The sequence below is a fragment of the Protopterus annectens genome, chromosome 6.part0 (genome assembly GCF_019279795.1).
Source record: "Protopterus annectens isolate FY-2018-M chromosome 6.part0, PAN1.0, whole genome shotgun sequence".
NCBI classification, from domain to species: domain Eukaryota; kingdom Metazoa; phylum Chordata; order Ceratodontiformes; family Protopteridae; genus Protopterus; species Protopterus annectens.
This window is the reverse complement of record NC_056737.1, coordinates 1248258411-1248281511: the sequence shown is the minus strand read 5'-3', so window position 1 is coordinate 1248281511 and position 23101 is coordinate 1248258411. Positions and strand designations below refer to the sequence as shown.

At 39.9% G+C, this 23101-nt stretch overlaps 1 protein-coding gene across 1 annotated transcript in view; it reads left to right on the top strand.

The window, feature by feature from the left end:
- The first annotated feature begins 661 nt into the window (after positions 1-661).
- The window catches only part of ERMN (ermin), a 471394-nt gene continuing 448954 nt past the window's right edge, over positions 662-23101 (top strand). Inside the window, exons 1-2 of the mRNA XM_044074839.1 lie at positions 662-1208; positions 1400-1531. Coding sequence (XP_043930774.1) covers positions 950-1208; positions 1400-1531 — 391 coding nt within the window. The 5' untranslated portion in view covers positions 662-949. The remainder of the gene's footprint in view (positions 1209-1399; positions 1532-23101) is intronic.

Here is a 23101-nt window from a genome sequence, read left to right as displayed (position 1 = left end):
ATATACACATATATATATATATATATATATATATATATATATATGTATATATATATATATATATATGTGTGTGTGTGTGTGTGTGTGTGTGTGTGTGTGTGCGCGTCTGTCTATATGTACATGTCTGCATACATATCTGTATCTAAATATTTCCATATATATAGTTTCATCTGTGTGTCACAGAAGGGAGTTGTCCATGCAGGTAATTATATATATAAAGGCAGTGACACAAAGACTACACAGAATACAAACTGCAGTTTTAATTTTGGTTTAGGAAATGTTAAATTCCAACTTGGACTAACACGTATGCAGATCAAACTGCTTTACCATCTTCCTCACTTTATTCAGGTCCTGCTCTGACTTCACTACAAAGGAAAATGTTACTTTCCAAGCAGCAGCTTATACCACGTGCTATAAGAAATGAACCTACTTAATGCTGTAAGTATTTTATGCTTTCCCAGTAAAACTGTTCAGGAATGTTAAGCTGGTTATATGCATAGCTGATGTGGCTAAAAGGTGGTCACTCAAAATGGATCAACAAAGTAGAACAATTACCTCTCCTGTTATAAGCACAGCACAAAGGACCATTATGCTCTGAATAACAAAACTAGTGTTTACTACTGTCCTGACATGATGCAAGCCCTGTATCACACGGCAGCACTAATGGGTTACTGCTCCACACTGTTCATTTGTTTAACACCAAAATGGGGGCACTTATTATGCGAGGGGATTGATGACTCACCATTGGCCAGCTCTGTGAAATGGACTAACAAAGCTGAGAAAACATTTGTTTAGTGAGCATAGTTACTGTCTTGCCAGAAGCCTATAGAAATATTTTGCTACAAAAACAGACGGATATAATAGGATTTCTTAAGCCTGTGAAGTGATCCTACTTTGTTTAGTGTCTATTTTCGGTAGGAGTCAAGATCTTCCTTTCAGAAGAGGAATAATGTCAGAGACCAACCAGAAAGTCCCAGACCTGTCTGACATTAGTGAGGTCATGCTGCCTGTCAGTCATCTTCAGGTAGTTGACATAATTGATGGAATAGGGATGAACGCAGAAATCACTCAGATAGAATTATTAGATGCCAACAGAGCATCACCTCTCGTGGATGAGAATCATAACAGTTGCAACACGGAGTTAGAAGACACAACTATTTCTAATGCTGTGTCAGAAGAATACAATAGGGACACAGAGATAGAGCAAGGTAAGTGCATTCAGCTTTGCAGAGACAAACATATTTCATAAGGGAGTCTAAATTAAGGCTTCATGTATCACAATTCTGAGTTTGTCTAAAATGAGATGTACTAGATAAACAAGTTAAGTTTTAAGTCACAAAACTGTAATATCTGGTGGGCTGCTTCATGTAAATTAAAATATATTCTGAAACTTCCAAAGATAAGCAAGAAGAAGAAAAGGACAAAAAGAAGAAAGAAGAGAAGGAAACAGAACCCAGAGCTGCTGTGCAGACTGCAACGCCAGAACCTAGAAATGAAGGAAGAGATGATGAAAACTTAGATTTACAAGGAGGTAAAACCACTTTAATTTACCCTCATATCTACAGTTGCAGGTTTTTTTACAAGTGTGTGTGTGTGTGTGTGTATGCACGCGTGGGTATGCGTGCATGTGTGTGTGTATACACGCATGTGTGCGCGTGTTCACGTGTGTATGTGTGTCTGCATGTGTTTGTGTGAGTATGCACACATCTGTGCGCGCGCTCGTGTCTGTGTGTGTGTGTGTGTGTGTGTGTGTGTGTGTGTGTGTGTGTGTATGCACGTGCATGCACTCGTCTGTGTATGTGTGTGTGTGTGTGTGTGTGTGTGTGTGTGTGTGTGTGTGTGTGTGTACACGTGTGCTCATGTTGTGCATGTGCAAAAGTGACAGACAATAAAAACAACAGTTTTAAAATCAAAGTTGTATACAGCTTTCTTATTTCACAAGAACAGAAAATGTTGTCACTCATCCTAGTTTCACTGATTAATCTTACCTTTAAGGAGTAGAATAACTGAAAGAGAAATAATTTCACAGACTAATGTGAATTAAAGTAAATAAATGAAGGATCTTATAGGTAATAATGTAAATGGACATGATACTATCACTATACAATATTTGTAGTTAAGGTTTCTGCTTCTGGATGCAGAGTTCGGTCATGACCTCAGTGCATAATGTTTATGTATTTTGCATTTTTTCCTTGGGTCTACATGGGTTTCTTCTGTGTATTTTGCTTATTTTTTTCCACATCCCAACAACATACATGTTGATTTGTTACTCAGTGCTGCCCATATTTAATACTACTGTGGCTTGGATAGTATCTGTTCTTACCAGTTTAATAAATAAAATATGCTGAGAAGTACCAGTTCAATGATTAAGACCATATTACTTACCTATTTAATAACAGAAAAACAAATTAAATTAAGGTAATTAACACCTTAAGGTGTACAGGTGTAAAAATATGCGTGACAAGAACTCTGATTGTAATGAATAATTTGTGCTTCCACTGATCCTGGCTTTTGAAAATTTAATTCTGATTATGGATGTGCATCTGTCAGCTCCATTATTGATATATTCAATGCTTAAAGGACCAGGGTTCAAGACACAGGTGAAACACTAATTTATTCTCATTAGCTTTCTTTACAGGTCAGGTAGAAGGCAAAGTTTACAACTGTCACAGACTGCAATTTACTTTCATAAAACTGGCTTATTAAAATAATAACATGACATGTAAGCTGTATTATCCTTGAAATGGATGACTTTCCATCCTCAGGCTGATATTTGTTTATTTTTAGGTTCTCCAAAAAATGTAACACTTATGTGAAAATGTTACATACGTCTCCTCGTTATTTTTAACTGCTGTGCTTTTTGTGTAGTAAAATTAACTTTGCCCTGCATTTGGATTCTGTCTTGAGATGTTTCCTAGTCAGGTTGAACATATTACACTTTAGTAAAGTTGGATTACTGGAACAGACAAAGATAACATTGTGGTGTACAAATCTAAATATAAAGAGAAATTCTCCTGTCAAATGAACATCTTAATGCACGCACAGTCTCTGAACCTGATGCCACTTTAAGTAGCTCCACAACTTTAGACAAACTTTGTCTGTGTCTATTTTTGGAGCCTAGCTACACTGTCCTTAGGGTTCGGAAATGCAGTGGTAAGCCATTTTACAGGGGGAGGTAGCTGTTTCTGATCAAGAAATACTTATACCATAGTGCTTTACCTCAAAGAAGGGCAATACTGCAGTGGGTTGTCTCTCTGGCCTACCACAAGTATAAATGAGGCATTTTGGGGGAGCAAGTTAGCAACATATGATAATTAGTAATGTGATGATCTCAGGAAATGCCTGCATTAACTGCTTTATGTCGCTGAGTGATTCATAGAAACTACTGCTGCTACTAGCTGTCCAGATCACCACTAACAGACAAGTTAATTAACTCATCAAAAGCTTCTAATCACCTTTTATTTTCAAAGGGTGAAAGTGCATTGAGGTAAGTGCCGGTGAGCTTAGTGGACAGATACTGTTGGTGCATCTGTGCATGTGTGCTTATGTCTGAGAATGCATGTATGTGGGCATGTGTGTGTGTGTGTGTGTGTGTGTGTGTGTGTGTGTGTGTGTGTGTGTGTGTGTGTGTGTGTGTGTGTGTGTGTGTGTGTGTGCCCTTGATGGCTTCAGTAGTAGATTAGTTATGTAAAGTAGGGTAGGCAGTGGTGCAGCGGTTAGCATTGTCACCCCACAGCAACAGGTTCTCCAGTTCGATTTTGGGCCAGGGTGTCTTCTGTGCAGATTCTGCATGTCCTGACTGTGTTCACATGGGCTTCATCTAGATGCTCCAGTGTCCTCACACATTCCAAAGACTTGCATCTGGAGCATTTCTCTTTGAGCGTCTGCTGAAAGTGGGCTATTTTCCAGTAAACAAATGTTAAATAAAATAAATAATGAAAGTTAAATAGCTATCAGCAAGTCTTCCAAAATTCCCCTTTTACACAGTTGCATTTTTCTTTTCCATCTAGCCATGACATACATTTAAGGTTTCGCACCTCTTTTCCCACACTAGTAGTTGTTACACCTAGATAAAGTGTGTGTGTGTGTGTGTGTGTGTGTGTGTGTGTGTGTGTGTGTGTGTGTGTGTGTGTGTGTGTGTGTGTGTGTGTGTGTGTGTGTGTGTGTGTGTGTGTGTGTGTGTGTGTGTGTGTGTGTGTGTGTGTGTGTCTGTGCTCGCGTGCATGTCTGTCTGTATGTGACCATATATACGTGTGCCTGTGCTTGTTAATGAATGCACACGTGTGTTTGTGTAAACATATGTGTCCATCTGTGTATGTGTGTTCATGCATGTGTGCTCATACGTGTGTATATATGTATGTCTGTATATGTGTGCATGTATGTGAGCACGTAGATGAGCGCACTACTATGTGTTTGTGTGTGTGTGTCTGCTTAAATGCACACGTGCATGCATACATATAGGCTCATTTGTGTTTGTGTGCTTATATGTGAGTGCTTGACAGACAGTCCATTTTCATTCATCACATAATATGTTCATAGGATGTTAGTAGGCTAATGACCCTAGGGCTCTTACAAGTCTAACCAAGTTTTACCCTTATTTCCACAATCAGCACCCATCACCCCTGTCCAAGGGGGGCATAGGTGGAACCCCTGTGGTGAATTTATGGTTACCCGTCCACTCTTCTAGATTGCGTTTGAAGAGGACCAATGAAGTGCTCTGCTTGACCATGAAGCAGGAGTCTGTTCCAAAGGCATGGTAACCTCTGGGAGACAAATCTGTCCCTCTAGCAGGTTCTATTAATGTCACATACCAGGTTAAGGCCATTAGAGTGAGTAACCTCTGTACATTTGACTTATGGATATGCAGTATTTCCAATAAAGCAGGGTCAAAGATTGCCTTATATGCAAGGCAAAGATCACCTCTGAGTAGTAGAATAAAGTGACACTGATTTCAGGTGATCCTCATAGGACAGATGCTGTAGACTTTGAATTTTCCTTGTGAGGAACCTTTGTGGTTTCTCCAATTGCTGTAGGTACTTAGAAAGGTACATACCAAAAGGGGAATTCTACTCAATTTTTGGCTTGATGAGCGAAGAGTACAGGGAGGTTATAACTTCTTTTTTTCTGGAGGTAATGCCCCTTACTTATAAGATGAGCAATATAAAATGCCCTTCTTACCACTGAGGAGACATGGTGATAAGGTTACTGTCAACCTGTGTGCCCAGGTCTCTCACTTAGGGTGCTGTTATCGATGCGGTAGTTTGCAGGAACATCGCTCTTACTGAAAGGGAGGCTAATACATTTTTTTGCATTGAGTTTAATGCCATGACTTTGGCACCAGTCATTTGTTTGTGTAAGACTATCTTGTAGGAGGTTGACATCATTTGGAGAGTCTATGACTGCTCCCAGTTTGCAGCCATCAGCAAACTTTGTCAGCTACAGACCTTTAGTTTTAGCTTATACTTCGGAGAAATAGATTCCAAACAGTAGAGGTCTCAGGACTGATCCCTGTGGAACACCACTGGTTACAGGTCTGTAGTCGGAGGTGGAGTCCCCTATTTTGACTATATGGGTTCTATCAGTATGCCAGTTAGTGACCCATCTAATGATATATGGGTTGTGGCCTAGCTGGGTGTGTTTATCAATTATGTCTGAGTGGGGGATAGTGTCAAAACCTTGGCTAAATCTAGGTATGTTGTATGCACAGATTTCCCCTTATCAATGGCCTTAGTGACTGTCTTGAAGAAGTCCACCAGGTTTAACAGGCATGATCTCCCTTTGACAAATCCAAATTGAGAAAGGTCAAATGTTTGTGGATTACCAATATCTTTGTTGATAAGGTCCAAGATGATTCTCTCCATGGCCTTGCAGATAAAGCTAGTCAGGCTAATAGGTCTATAGTTCCTGGGGTCAGTGGAAGCACCACCTTTGTGCAAGAGGATAACGGTGGACTTTTTCCATTTGGCTGGGATGAAGCCAGTGCTTAGACTATGATTGAAAAGACTACCCAATGTTGTTGCTAATTCTTTTTTGAGCCCATGTAGTACACAGGCTGGGGTGTTATCAGGTCCCATGGATGATGTGTTTTTCACCTTAGAGAGGACATTCATAACCTGTTCTTTAGAGATACATGGTAGAAGACAGGTGGTATGGATGTCTTGGGGTAAGTGTGGCAGGGACAGGGGAGTGAAGTTTTCACAGAACCTGTCAGCTAACAGGTTAGCAATGGCCACAGGATCAGTATATGTGGTATCATTAACTACCAGTTCAACACAAATCTGTGCCTTTCCTTTTATTTTATGGCTGTAACTAAAGGACACCTTATGGTTATCCTCAGTTGAGGAAACTAATTTTGATTCATAGTTAGCTCTGAAGGACTTCACAAGAATTCGTATTTGTTTGTTTAAGCTAAGGAGAGAATGTTTCCAGTTTAGGACTTGCTCCCTCTTACTCTTAGAGAGCAATGTCTTCCTCTTATTGTAAAGCCTGTTAATGGCAGTTTTCCACCAGACAGGTTTCTGCTTCTATGAGGAGCTTGTTTTGGTCCTATCAGGTATGGCTGAGTCAATCCAGTTATAAAGGTGTTTGTATAAAACATTGGTTTAGAACTCGGCATAGTTACCAGTTCCATCTGAGGGGAGAGGTGCAGTGAAGCTATTTATACCATCCCATAACAGGTTATAATCTGCTTTTTTAGTTTAGTTGGTGTTGGGGGAGACAGATGTGATAGTTACTTCGAATGAGACTGCTTTATGGTCATATCTCACCAGGGCAGACCTCACAGAGGGGGTTCTACAGTCATCCCCCATATTGGTAAGCACCAGATCCAGGATGTTTGCACCCCTTGTGGGGGTGTCAACGAGCTGGTCCAGGGCATTGGTGTTAATAAAGTCAAGGAACCTTTGGACAAGTGAGTTTGTGCACAATTAATTTCCCCAGTCAATGGATGGGTAGTTAAAGTCATCCAAAACCATGGTGTTCAGATGTATCTTGACAGACTCAAGTAGATCCAAATAGGCATAGTGGGTGTTCTGATTCATGGAGGGGGTCCTGTAGCTAGCAATGACTTGAATAGGTTTCCTACCAATAGTTAATTGCACCTGAAGTATGTCCAGGGAATCACACTGTCTAACCAATCTGGAGGTATCTTTAATGAATATTGAGACACTGCCTCCTTTAGTTTTCACGCCTTCAGTTCTTGGTCTGAACGTGTGGACGTAGGTGTAGCCCAATATGGCTGGGGTGCTCTCCACAGCTTTGATCCAGGTCTCAGTCAATGCACAAATGTCTGCGTCTTCCAAGGTGAGGACTGCTTCCAGTCAGTGCAGTTTCATGTTAAGACTCCTAGTGTTTAGCAGCCAAACCTTGAGGTTGTTTTTAGATGGAGTTCTTACATCAGGAATTTTGTCCTTGAGACACTATCTAAAAAGGCAATATGGGAGTGGCAAGAGCCTTGGCCAGTAGCCAAAATCCCAGAGGTGACAGATGAAGACCATCTCTGGCAAAGCATTGAGGTCTGTCAATCATGAAATCCCAGGCTAGCAGATACTATATCCCCCCACTTAACTGCCATCTAACTATAAGCGAAATAACACTGTAGAACCTGAAAACTCTTTCCACCTTTGCGCCCTTCCTTGTTCAACAATTATCCTTTCTGTTATTACTTGTAGCATTGTTGTCTTGCATTAATTTGTTAACTGCTGATACATGTAGTGTTTCATGTTTTTCAGTTTGTTGCATTGTAACATTTAAACTGATTCTGCAATAGATTTTTTTTCAGTAAGCAGTATAGAAAACACTGGAAGAAAGACTGTAGTTTCTTGTTACATAACTAGATTGTGTTTCTTCATAAGAAGCACTTGTTTAAATCTTATCTGCAGCAGCCCATAGTTGTTCATTTTACCAGTCTGAGTAAGAGCTGATGCAACTGTATAGAAGGCAGGAAGTAAACAGTAACCATTTCTAGATGTTCTTCATTGTTCTGGTGTGTGAGATCATAAGGGATGTTGTATCAGACTGTTGGTGCTATTTTTGTGTGTGGGTGAAAACCAAATGATCTGAGTCACAGCTTGAAGATTTAGGAAGAATCCAGAGCAAAATGCATATAAAACACATTTTTGTATATTTTGCATTACATAAAAGGAAAAAGCTAGGGAGATGAAGTACAGTTTGGGTCTGCAACTGAGTGTGAGAGACAATATGTGAAGATGAGAGAACCTTTGACGAGGAAAAAAGGAAAGTCTGGGAGCACTAAGATTAGTCTGCATGAGTACACATTTGTTTAGACACGTTACAAATCAGTGCTATTTCCTCATGTGTATTCTGCTGCTTAGGGAAACAGGATAGGTACTTAATGTCTGGTGCTGTTCACATCCTGACTCATAGAATATTTTGTTGAATATTTAAGTAAAAACTAATACAAAATAATCTGGTTAAACTAGAACTCATGATCTTCTCGATTATCTTCAGGTAATACAACACTTGCCCTTAACAAAAAATGTGTGTGTATATGTGTGTGCGTGTGTGTGTGTGTGTGTGTGTGTGTGTGTGTGTGTGTGTGTGTGTGTGTGTGTGTGTGTGTGTGTGTGTGTGTGTTTGAGAGACAGAGACTCAGCAAGTGAGTCTCTCTCTCTAACAAATGACCATCTTCATTCTTCTCCCTACGTTTTCCCTCTCATAATCACCCTTTATCTTTTTCCACTAACTATCCCTAAACTATCTTCCTACCCTTTTTCTGCTTACACCTTTTGAAAAACTGGTACAGTCCATGTACTACCCAAAGGCTAGTCTAAATAAGAACTCCTCATGCATTACGTAACTTCCTAGGCATATATATCCTTTGTCATAGCACAATACTGCTAAAATCTTCTTTTTCTTCTATACGCATTATGTATTATCTCACGTGTTTTAAATTGCTTTGTTATTAGATAATTGTATATATAATATGGAGCTTTTCTCCCCGAGCCTCTGCTGAAAAAGGGGTCTTTTAGCTCAGTCGGACACTCCCAGTCAACAAATGTAAAATAAATAAAATAAAATAGAGAGATAAATAAATAAATGTGTATGAGTATATGAACTATATGTTGTAAAGCATAATTAATCAGTTGTGATAATTTTAAAATACCTAGTGATTGTCCTCCCACTACACATATACAAACACACACAATTCAGTTGAGTATTTATTTCTGCCCAGGTGTTTTGCACACATCAGTAAAATATGATACTTAACAAAATCTAAAAAAAATATTGTGAATGTGAAAAGTTATTCGATGCAAAAGCCTTCTAAGTAAATGACAACAATTCAAGAAAAAACTGCAGACTTGTCTCACACCTTGTGTAACTTTTGTAAAATTAAAAGGAAAACCACAAGTAACGGTGAAGCACTGTGTCTTATTTGTGTCACACAGTGCTTTACCGTTACTTGTGGTTTTCCTTTTAAATGACAACAATATTCAAGCACACATACAGACACACAGACACACACATGCGCACGCGTGTGCGTACACACACACACACACACACACACACACACACACACACACACACACACACACACACACACACACACACACACACAATAAGTAAACAATAACATCCAGGTAGTCTTCAAAGAGCGAAATCGTTAAAATCTATGTATTTAATGCAATTGATAAACAGTAAGTGATACAGACAGAGAGCAAACTGTAGTAACTTTGATGCTAATTACTGACACAGACCTTTACAAGCAATAGGCCTTAAGTTTTTGAGCATTCCTGACACAAACGTTTAAATAAATTTGCCACAGTATTTCATACAGAAAAGTAAGACCACATGCAGTCAAAATGCCAGACAACTTGGAACACTTGCATAGTAGCAACAATGTAACAACTGATATAAAAACTGTGATCAAAAACAAAACAGTCTCAGTAACAAAAGCACTGACATCTATAGTCACTAATAAGAAGCTGCATGTGATACAATAATGTTTAGACTACTTTGGCAATGCAGGTAAAATCAAAGGAAATTGCAGGAAATGTCAAAACATTTCAAGCCCCTATCCCTGTATTCTGTCTCCTACAGGCTGTTGATAGGACATTTATGTCTGGCATACAGGGCATTGTTAGACCCCACTCTGATGGATCTCTTGCATATTCACAAAACAAACAGCACCAGAATTACCCCTACTAAAGACTTAAACCTTGCCTGTGATATAAACAGGACCTGCTGGAGAGACAGGTATGCATCCCAGAGACTACCCCTTCTTTGGAGCAGACTCCTCATCCATGTGAAGCAGAGTTCCTCCCTAACCCGTAACTTAAACAATTTGATAGGGAACAGCAAATTCATCCCTGGTTTGGCAACTATGTCTCTAACTGACACATGCAACCTGTAAATGGTTCATCTCTTAGGCCCTGCTGTAAATATTTCATGCTTACACTAATCAAGGGTATCAGAACTCATCAGAGATTTTGGGTGCATGGCTAGGCCGAAAAAGGCCCTTGTGGTTATTAGCCCAGTAAACACCTTATGAACCTATGAACATGCAAACACATTGGTATCATTACCATCAAGCCATTCCCAGTGCCAGTGCTAAGGGCTCTACAGTCTTCCTCATTCTGCATTGAATATTCAGTAAGACCAATCATTTCATCTACGAAACAACTCATTCACTGCTAGCATACCTCTAAATGTCTTTGCTAAAGATTCAGGCATAAAAGCAAAAATAATAGAGGAAAAAGGCCCAAAATCAGAGACAAATTTTAAACACAACTTTAACTCATTCATGCCATATACAACTGCACACTTAAAGAATGTGACTGGTAACTGGGAACCCCTCAAATATTTGCCTCTAGATGAAGCTGTCTGTCACTTCAGTATTTCCTTCTTAAACATATTAAAATCACCAAGCCCCACTGAGACATTAAAGAGTGAAAATAAATTTTGCCCCATAGCTAACCCATCAAAGTAAACATCTGATGAAAGACACAGCCAAAGCCTGGAAATAATGGCACAAAACTAGGACCCAGTCCTATCTAGAAAATTATCTGTGCTTCAGAAAGCACACAAAGGCACAAGTTTGTTATGATAAAAAGAACATCTTCTCCACAAGCCAGAGCATACATACAAAAAATCCAAAAGAGTTTGGCAAACTGTAAACAAATTCTTAAAACCAGACAGAAAACCCACTCCAAATACAACAAAAATTTCATATCCAGTATTATACTTTACTTAGACAATAGCAACCTATAGCCACCTCACCTAACCTCGATGAACATAGTTCCACAACCCAACTCAACCTGACAGCCATCCAGACAAATACTATCAAAAACAGATTAAAGCCTGAAACACATACCACTAGCTCCTGACAACTTGACATCCGAATACCACAGTATAGTCACCAATACCATTTGTTAACATGTAAATATCCTAATTAATAGATCCATTGTAGAAAACTACATCCTAGCCCCATAGAATTCTTCTTTCATAATACCACTGCACATAAGTGGCACATCCACCAAACTGTCAAACTATCACCCTACAGCAGTCCTTCCTCCCCTCTTCAAAGTACTTGAAAAATGCATACATTAGCAACTTCTAACTTTTTACTTGATAACCAATTACTTTTTCTTACCTTCCATGTCTTTTGACCCCACCACAGCACCAAAACTGGCCTACTACCTTTTCTAGAACAATTTAATCAATGTAAAAATTCAGATATGTTACTGCCAGCCATTTTCTTGGACATGCCAAAGGCCTTTCACCTAGTCCCACATCAACTACTCCTCCAAAGACTAAATCTTATAGGCATCACAACTACCTCAACTAGCTGGTTCACCAGCAACCTAAACAATCACATTTAGTCTGTAAAATGGTATGATTCCTACTCCACCTTCCTTCCAATCACTACTGGAGTCCCCCAAGCCTCCACACTTGGGCAAATACTTTTCCATATCTTCGTTAATGACATGCACAAAGACTCTGAACTCACCATTGTAATACTATATATTAATTTGCTCAGCCCCAAATCCTTCCATCTTAGAAACCATCACACAAGAAGCATTCATCTTCATTGAAAACTGGCTTAATAAATCTCAGTTTCTCTTAAATCCCAACAAAACCAAATAAATCCTACTCCTTCCCAAAACATAACTAAAAACAGCACTGACCGTAATATTATTTCCTCAAACAACACAAAAATTAAAAATGACACCAGCACAAAATTTATCTGCACCTTGGCATAGAAGACAAAACGACAAACTGAAAACTAAGCTCTCTGTACACAGCAAAGCACCTGATATGTGATCATAGTTAAAAAAAAAAAAGCTGTCCCCTCCCTTCTCCTTCCTACCCTCCTATATGCTTCATCAATTTGCACAAATCTTAACTCTTCTACCAAACACATACTAGAAGGCATGGACAACAAAATTAGCAAATTCACATGTAGCTTCCCAAGCTGCTCCCATCACTGCATGGTGCTCAGTACCTTCAACTGACATCATCTTCTTCAACACATCATCCTCTCCCAGCTACTCACAGCACACAAACTACTTCACCAGCCACTTAAAACATCCTTGCTTTCACCTTGTACAATGGCATGTACCATATAGAACCTTAAGATCCTCATAAATTAAACTAACTGTGCTAATAAGTCAAATAATTTTGATGGTGACTCACTGTTCTCTACTACCATATCCAAGACATGGGGCAAACATCCAAACTACATCAGGCTTTTAAATAATCTGCAACAATTCAAGTCTGCCCTAAAATATCACCTGGCAACCAATAAACTATGCAACTGTACCATACCTACAGTTTGAAGTATGCGATTCTAAATCTCTTCACTTTAGATTCTATACAAGTATATAATATAGTATTTTTGACTTTACTCACAATATCTTAAAAACATGTATTTATTTAATCTAATATGCTTTGTAAATAATATCTGCTGACTGTTTGCTTTTAAATACTTTGAAAATAATGTTTATTGACATTTTTTTTTGAATTGTCAAAAATGTATTTCTACCCTTGTTTTAGAGCTTTTCTCCCTGGTCCTCCACTGAAAATTAACATTTCTGATTCTAGATTGACTTTCTCAGTAAACAAAAGCCAACAAATAATAATACATCCAGTTGATAGCCATGGCTTTTTATGGTGTTCAGACATTTTTTGGTCTGGCTTCATTAACTAGGTAAATTACCAACTGATAATAGGAAATGGTGGCAAGTGGAAAGTTTAAGCAACAAAATCGTACTAAGATTGTTAATCCCTGATGTATAAAACCACCAACAAAACAAACAAAACTCTAGTACATAAAACAATAAAAAAGGCCAGTAAAAACAAGTTTATTCTGAAAAAACATTAGCACCTTGGCAAACAACTGCCTTCAAGGAGTACCTTTTGTTGTTTTGTGATAATCTCTGATGCTCTGCAGTGGAAAAATTTAGCACCGGTTCCCCTTATTATTCAAATTTTCATATTTACATTCCTATTTTGATAACTCAGAGACATACACATTATTGAGGAATTGTGAAATGCCCTGGTGGGAGAAAGACAAGTACATTGTCAGTGTCCTAGTGCAGTACAACATACTGGAGATATATTGCTAGTTAGTTGCCATATGAAATATTTTCATATGTACTTAGTATTTATGAAACCAAGTGATTTATCAATTATTGCATAACATCTAGTAAAACCTTATGATGAAGAAAACTACCATTGATATTTGCACTCTACGCAGCACAGCTACAGAGATACCCAGTGTTATTTTATTGTTAGTTATACAAATAAATATAATTGTTCATATTTCTAAAAACATCTCAGTAAGCATGCCCACAGAGATGAACATTGTTGTCATGTGAAAGCTTATGTCTGCCTAACAAAAGTAAGTTGACAATATACATCCATGTTGTATAGATTCCAAGACATGGCAACTTGTTTGTGAAACTTTAGTGTAAAAATATAATTTTGGGTTTATGCGTACTATAATATATTATAACATTGATGAAAAGATTGTGAAAGCAGACATTTTATTGATAATATTGCTGTTGCACCATTTAATAGCTTTTATTATTCATACAATATTTACATTTTGTTGGCTTATACTTTTTAACTTGATTTCTTAGAAAATACTTCGAAATGCAAGCATTTGTATAGGCTTCTGTAAGTGTAACATTCCACATGACAGAAGTGTTAATACGTTAATTCACATAGAAAGTGATTAGAGCAAAAGGTTTTGCATCACCACATATTTTCTAAAAAATAAGATGTATGAAACTCTAATTTCTAGCATTAATATTAGACATTAGTCCTCAGTGATTTCCAGAAAATCAAAAATAAATAAATAAGAGGGAAATGGCAAAAATATGAGGCAAAATAAGGGAAGTTCTACAAAATCAAGAGAGTTGAGAGCTATATCTGGTAGACTGTTACCTGAACCAGGGAGTAATTAAATCCCTACTGCATCACATTAAGAGCAAATGTTAAAATGGCCTGATACTATGACGTGATATTTTGTGATTCATAGATAGGTTAGCCTCAATGAGGAAAGACGCATTACTTGCTAATCTGCATGTCTATGAATTGCACTTAACTACCCTGAAGGGAAGATGTATAGCACAAATGAACATCATAGGTTCATAGGTTCATAGGTAGGTACTAGGCTATCTGCCCGAAGGCATTTATAAGCCTAGCCAGAATGTGTTGGCTTTTGCCACCCCTTAGATTAGTTCCCTGTGCCTCTGTCTAGCAGAGCCACTGAAGTGATCCCCGGGGAAAACCTTATGTTTCCCATCCACTCATCAAGGTTTCACTTGAAGAGTGCTAGTGAGGAGCTCTGCCTAATGTAGATTGGAATCTTGTTCCAAAGCATGGGAAGTCTCTGGGACAGGAACCTATCCCTCCAGCATGTCCTATTTATTGTTGTGATGAGGTTTAGATCCCTAGAGCATGTGGCTCGAGGGGATAAGGTTTTCTTTAGGTGGAGCATGTCCATCAATTCTGGGTTGGACATAGCCTTGTATGTCAGGCAGAGATTACCTCTGACCAGGCGGTATGCAACCAAGTACAGCTGGAGTTTCTTCAGTTGAGCTGCATAGGGCATCTATCTGAGGCCAGTGATCCTCTTGGTGAGGTACTTCTGGGGTCTTTCCAGCTGTTGCAGGTGTCTTGTAAGGTACATCCCAAATGGAGCGTTGTACTCCATGATGAGTCTGATGAGTGACGAGTAGAGGGGCACAATGACCTCTTTTGATCTGGATGCAAACCCTTTTGTGATTAGGTGGGCCACATAGAAGGATTTTCTAACCACTTTGGCAATGTGATTATCAAAGGAGAGATTACTATTTACTTGGGTCCCCAGATCCCTTATTATGTTTTCTATATTTAGGGGACTACTACCTATGTGGTAGTTTATAGATACTTTGTTATTTCCAAAGGGAATAACTATGCACTTTTTGGCATTTAACTTGAGGCCATGATTTTGACACCAGGTATCAGTCTCAGTGAGACCCTTTTGGAGGATGTCTGCGTCAGCTGGTGAATCAATTATAGCCTCTAGTTTGCAGTCATCTGCGTACTTGGTCAGCCATACTCCTCCTGTGCTTGTCTGTGAAGTATATGCCAAACAGCAGGGGTCCTAGGACTGAGCCCTGGGGAACGCCACTTGTAACCGGTTTAGAGTCAGACCTAGCTCCCACAACTCTCACCATGTGGGTTCTGTCCATGAGCCAATTGGCAACCCATCTTGTGCCATAGGGGTTTATGTTCAGGCTGGTGAGCTTGTCTATAATACCAGAATGGAGAATGGTGTTGAAAGCCTTTGCGAGGTCTAGGTAGGCTGTGTGTACCACCTTTCCCTCATCTATAGCCTTGGTAACTGTGTCAAAGAAGTCCACCAGGTTTAGGAGGCATGATCTGCCCTTAACAAAGCTGAACTGGTTAGGGTCCAGTGTTTGGAGGTTCCCAATGTCTCTGTTAATGAGTTCCATGATGATGCACTCCATAGCCTTACCGACCAAGCTAGTCAGGCTTATAGGGTGATAGTTCTCAGGGTCTGTTGTGGCTCCACCTTTGTGGAGCAGAATAACTGTTGCTGTGCACCACTCTATGGGTACGTAGCCTGTGGAGAGGCTGAGTTTGAACAGTGTGTTTAGGTGAGGGGTTAGTTCATCTTTGAGCTCATGTAAGACACAGCCTGGGACAACGGTCGGTCTCATTGATGCTCTGTTTTTGGCTTTGGAGAGGGCTATTTTAACCTGAGTGTCATGATTTCAGGGGCTCTACATTCTTCTGTTATGGTTATGGGCCCTTTTGGGGGTGAGAGGGGGGTGAAGTTTGCACTGAACCTGTCTGCCAGGATGTTGGCAATATCGGTTGGTTCAGTGTATTTTGTGCCATTCTGCACTAACTCCAAGCAGATCTGAGCATTGCCACTTAGATTCTTGACATAGCTAAAGAATGCCTTGTGGTTATCTTTGGAGTCCTTGGCAAGTTTTCTTTCAACGCTCCTTAGACGATTTTATGAGGGATCGTAGTTTCTTGCTGATATTGATCAGGGATGTCTTTCCTTCTTCGGATTTTTCTCTTTTCTGTACTAGTTTCCTCCTTCTATTGTATAGCGTGTTTATGGCAGGGGTCCACCAGACTGGTTTCCTTTTCTTGGAGGAGTGAGTCTTGGTTTTGCTTGGGATAGTGCAATCCATGCATTCTTGTAGGTGCCTGTAGTATGCATTAGTAAAGGATTTTGCAGCTTGAACAGCATTAACCTTTAGCATAGGGGCTTTGAAACTTTCCACCTCCATCTTAAGTAACGTGAAGTTTGCTTTTGAAAAGTTTTTCATGGTGGTTTCCTTGTCCGGGGGTGGGGGCGGAATGTGAATATCCAAAGTGATTTGTTTATGGTCAGATCTAACCAATGAGGAGTTGACCTCCAGTGTAGAACACCAGTCGCACATGTTGGTGATGACCAGGTCCAATATGTTGTCACTTCTGGTGGGAGTGTTGACCAGTTGTTCCAGGGTATTTGAGTTTATAAATTCTAGGAAATGTTGAGCAAGGGAGTTAGTACTTGAGTAGTTCTCCCAGTTAATGTTTGGGTAGTTGAAATCACCCAATATTAGGGTGTTTGGTAGGACCTTTATGTTACCCAGTGTTTCCAGAAATGTGGAATGGGGGTCCTGGGACATGGTGGGTGATCTGTAGCAAGCTACAATTTGAATTATAGTTTTGCCCGTTGTTAGTTGCACGTGTATAATCTCTGAAGCATCATGCTGTGCCACTAACCTGGAGGTGTGGGTATCCTTGATGAATATGGATACTCCCCCGCCTTTTGTATTTCAGTTTGGGTTCTGTGGCCAAAATGTATGGTATGAGTTGTAGCCTGGTAGTGCTGAGGTGCTCTCTGGAGCCTTGAACCAGGTTTCTTTTACTGCACATATATCGATTTCCTCCATACTGAGGAGTGCCTCGAATGCGTGCATTTTGATGTTTAGACTTCTGGCATTGAGTAGTATTACTTTCAGATTTTTGTTACTTGTGCTATTTACGGTGGTGGGTTTGTCTTTTGAGCCTTGCCTAAAAAAGACACTATGGGGGTGGAAAGAGCCTTGGCCAGTATTCAAAAGCCTAAGGGTGACAGGTGCAAGCCATCTCTAGCGAAATAGCGTGGCTTGTCGAGCATGTCATCCTATGCAGACAGACACTGGATCCCCTTTGAAGGAAACCAGAAACTTAGCCAATTGTTGAAATTGATAATCTTTTCTTTATACCGTGGTATCATTCTTGGTGAGGGCAGGATGCTACTCAGGGTCATACTGGCCTGGGCTACATGATCAGAAAGCTCTTTCATGTCTCTTTTCATGTAGTCCAGGGAGGTACGGCTCAGGTGATTCACACCAACATGGACAATGACAGAGTCGTATTTGTACTTGTTCTGGAGTGACCTGAATGCTTGTGTTATGTGACGGATCCTGGCACCTGACAGGCAGTTAACAGTAACCTTCTCCTTATTCAGCCTAGTGAGTGGGATGTCAGTGTGCCTGACTATAGAGTCACCTATTACTAGTATGTTGGGTATGTTATTTTGCCTTGAGGGCTGTGATTGCATGGCACACTGGTTTTGTGAGGTATGTGTTTCATGGTTTGTGTTGGGGGGTGGAGTTTGCTTGGATCTCTGCTTTGGAGGACTCTGTTGCCTTTGTAGATTTTTATTTAGAGTCTCCAAGTATGTTTTCGTGTATTTACATGTGTTTTTTGCCGGTGCTGGTTTAATGGGTCTGTGTGAGACTGGTGGTGTGATGCCAGTATTTCCCTTCTCCTCTTGATTGTCTGATCCAGTCTTGGGTTGAGAGAGCTTAGCCTCCAGTTTGGCTGTATAATTGCATCTCTCGCATGTATTAGTCTTTGGTGGTAGGAGGAGAGGGTTGTCTGTGTACATGAGGCAGTTGTAACATTGCCTCAAAATGCCCAGATTCACCAGTTGGACTGGAGAGTACACCTGAAACTGCCCTTTGGACATGCCTGGATAGGTACAGTAAACTGTTTTACTGAATGGCTGGTAAGGTCGAATAGAGAGCTTTGTCCTTCTGTAGTGCTAGGGTTTATAGGTTCACAGGTTCTTAGGTAGGTACTAGGCTATTGGCCCTAGGGCCTATATAAGCTTAGCCAAATGGTACCCTGGCTTTTGCCACCCAAGAAAATTATTTTCCTGTGCCCCTGTCAAGCAAAGCCACAGAAGTGACCCCAGGGTGAATTTCCTATCTCCCATCCAATCATCAAGATTTTTCTTGAAGAGTGCTAATGAGGAGCTTTGTTTGATATAGATAGGTAGTTTGTTCCAGAGTATGGGAAGTCTCTGAGATAGGAATCTATCCCTCCAGCATGTTCTGTTTATTGTGGTGACAAGGTTTAGGTCCCTAGAGCATGTAGCTCGGACGGATTGGGATTTCTTTATGTGGAGCATGTCCAACAGCTCTGGGTTTGACATAGCTTTTTATGTTAGGCAGAGATCGCATCTGAGTAGGTGATATGCGACAGAGTAAAGCTGGAGTATTTTGAGACGGTCTGCATAGGGCATCTGTTTGAGACCAGTAATCGTCTTTGTGAGGTATTTCTGTGACCTTTCCAGTTGTTGTAAATGTCTTGTGAGGTACATACCAAAAGGGGCATTGCACTCTATAATGGGTTTAATGAGTGATGAGTAGAGGGGAAGAATGGCCTCTTTTTTCCTGGATGAGAAACCTTTTGTGATGAGGTGTGCCACGTAGAAGGATTTCCTGACTACTGTGGCGATGTGATTATCAAAGGAGAGACTACTGTCCACCTGTGTCCCAAGGTCTCTTATCACACTTTCAGTGTTAAGTAGACTACCGCCTATGTGGTAGTTCATGGGTACAGAGTTTTACCAAAAGGGATGACAATGCACTTTTTGGCATTGAGCTTGAGGCCATGGCTTTGACACCAGGCATCTGTCTCAGTGAGGCCCTTTTGTAGGATGTCCACATCGTTAGGAGATTTGATTATGGCTCCTAGTTTGCAGTCATCTGCGAACTTTGTTAGCCAAAGACCTTCTGTGTTAGCCTGTACTTCAGAGAAGTAGATAACAAACAGGAGAGGACCTAGGACTGAACCCTGTGGTACTCCACTTGTCACTGGTCTGAAGTTGCATTTAGAGTCTGCTACTTTCACTTTGTGGCTTTGGTCAGTGAGCCAGTTGGCAACCCATCTTGTGACATAGGGATTTATTATTTTATTTTTATTTATTTTTATTTTACATTTGTTGACCGGGAGGATCCGACTGGATACATGTCCATTTTCATCGAGGAGGCGGGAAAAAAGCCAAAACATAGGGTAACAAAAAAAAATTTGAAACACAGTGATTTTTACATTCAATTCAAAAACATATACATATGTTGTTAATTATATTTTAAAGGGAAGGGGAGAGGATTTAGGAGTAGGGAGAGGGAGTGTAATGACTATTAGTATAGCCGAAGGTTAACTACCCTGGATTTAGGCAATTTATACCTAGTTTAGTGAGTTTGTTTATAATTCTAGAGTGGGGGATGGTGTCGAAAAGCTTGGCAAGATCTAGATAGGCTGTGTGTATCACCTTACCCTCATCTACAGCTTTGGTGACTGCTTCAAAGAAGTCTGTCAGGTTTAGGAGACATGATCTGCCTTTTGCAAACCTGAACTGGGTAGGGACCAGAGTTTGGAAATTACCAATGTCATTGTTTATAAGATCCATGATGATATGCTCCATAGCCTTGCAGACCAGGCTCATCAGGCTAATTGGGCGGTAGTTCCCAGGGTCCATAGTGGCTCCACCTTTGTGGAGTGGGATAACCGTTGCTGTGCACCATTCAGTGGGCACAAAGCCTGAAGTGAGGCTATGATTGAACTTGGTACTTAGGTGGGGTACCAGTTTGTTCTGTAGTTCATGTAGAACGCAGCCTGGGATGTGGTCAAGTCCCATGGATGCTGTGTTCTTGGCTTTGGAGAGTGTATTTTTTACCTGTGCAGCTGTGATTACAGGTTCTTTGCATTTTTCCGGTATAGAGATGGGCCCTTTAGGGGATGAGAGAGGGGTAAAGTTAGTACTGAACCTATCTGCCAGGATGTTGGCAATATCAGTTGGTTCTGTATATTTTTAAGTGCTTGCTATGAGTTTTGAGCAAGTGCCGGGCTGACAAATGAATGGCTTGAGTGCTTAAGTTGAAAGTTTGTCTAGTTCCAAGGGAAAAATTGAAGAGGAGACTTTGTGGAGCCGGGAATAGTTATACCCTAGCTAACCAGCGCTGCCCGGCACATAAAACCGGGCAAATGCGTTTTTTATAGCAGGAAAATGAAAGAGATAGAAATTAGCCCAAAATGGCCAATAAACTATTACTTTCTGGGCTGAAACCACTCCTCAAGGGACAGAAAGGCAGCACAAAGCTTCCTCTCTCACAGGTGAACAGAGAAACTTCCTTCTATCCAAGTAAGGGCAAACACAAAGATTTGTAACACAGCCCTGAATTCAGCACTAACCTGAAAACTGGACTATACTAGCTTAGAAAGGCGGGAAACAAGTATATATATATATATATTTATATATATACATATATATATATATATATATATATATATATACATATATGTATATATATATATATATATATATATATATATATATATATATATATATATATATATATATATGTATATATATATATATATATATATATATATATATATATAATTTTATTTTCAGAAAATAAAGTAGATACAATCAAAAAAACACTTTAAATGCACATAAAAAGATGCTTATTGTTATATATCTCAGTTCACAGTTGTACTCAATGTCCCTAGTAATAAAGTAGGAAGAAACACAAATACAGTAAAAGCAGATGAATAATGTGCATTTTTTTATATATATATATAAATAATAGAAAACGAACAATCTGATTTAAACAAGTTACCCAATTAACCAGAATAAAAAACTCAAAACTGAGCCCTGTTCCAGCAGTCTTCAATCAGACAAGTTCTAACTGCACACTCCCTCTATGAGGGTGCAGGGGAACCTTCTCCAAAAAAGATGGCCGGGATCAGTGCTCAAGTTATACAAACAAAGCTAGATTCAGCAGGCCTAAATCTGGTCCTATGCTACAGCAACAAGGTGCACCAATTTCAGAAAGAAACACTTCGAATAAGCAGGCACAATAAGCCTGGACCAGAAATTCCCAGCTCAGAAGGGCGGAATCCAGCCTCTCCTCCCAAAAGAGTCCAGACCACAAACCTTCTTAATGTAGAATAACTGGCCTGAAGCCCAAGTGGTTTAACCAGAACTAATATACTTTTAGAATAGCAGACACTGAGCTTTCAATCAGCAATTCCCAGCTTAGAAGGATGTAAGCTATCTGTCCTGCCACAACAGTGCAGACCACAAACCTTCTTATTGTAAAACAACCGGTATGAAGCCCAGGTAGACTCTAAAGGTGGAATTGTCTCAATTTACACCAAATGCAAACATACCTCAAAGCTGGTCAAACAGTATGGGACAACTGAGCATCAACACATTCACCTTACCACAAGTAAAGTCCCATGTCATATCCTTCAAGGTATAGGTCCCTTTACATGCATGAGAAAGCCCATACTGCATACCTGAAAGTACTAGAGACACTCTCCATTCAGTCTAGTACAATTATCATTGCTGACTTTAACTATCCGAGCATTAACTGGGAGTCATACATGACCCCAGGCATGCAGGCTGAAAGATTCCTGGACTTTATTAACACAAACACCCTTGAACAGCTACTTTGCATGGCCATCAAAGATGCAAATATTCCTCAGCTGGTCCTCACAAACATGGGAGGAATGATACTCACCCCTAGTGTAAAGTCCTCATTGGACAGATTAGAGCATAAAGCTGTCACCTTTCAAATAAATATCAAACACAGAACTGCAGCTAACCTTGAAACATTTAAAAACATTCCAAGGCTAACTACCTCTACTAAGAAACTGTCCAGCAAAACTCCAAGCACCACCATCTCCTGCCAAACCCTGAGAACACAGCTGCTTATTCAGAATTGTTTACAGAAATCCTTTACAATCATGAAACTAGCTACATAGAGACAGCTGTACCAACCCTAAATAAACATAGGACAACCTCCAAAAACAAACCACACTTGTGGAATTATAATATAAATAAGATGCATAACAGAAGAAAGAAAATCATGTCTAAAAACACGAAAGGCAGTGACAAATAAGGTAAAAATGCCCCCATCACTATCAACAAGTAGCTCAGGGGATTAATCAAGTCCCCTAAAGCCAGTTCGGTTTGTCAAAGGCAAGTCATGCATAATTAACCTGGTGGACTTCTTTACAAAGGTCACTAAAGCTAAAGACAAGGGCAACAGTGCACACTGCCTACCATGGCCTGGCTAAGGCATTTGCCGCAATACCTTACTCAGACATAACAGATCAAATTACAAAATTAGGCACTGACCCTTATGTCACCTGATGGATAAAAAGTTGGCTCAATGACATGGCACAAGAACTTAGGCCTGGAGAATCCACCTCTGCAAAGTGGCCAGTAACTAGCAGAGTTCCACAGGGATCAGTGCTGGGGCCTCTCCTTTTTGGTTTT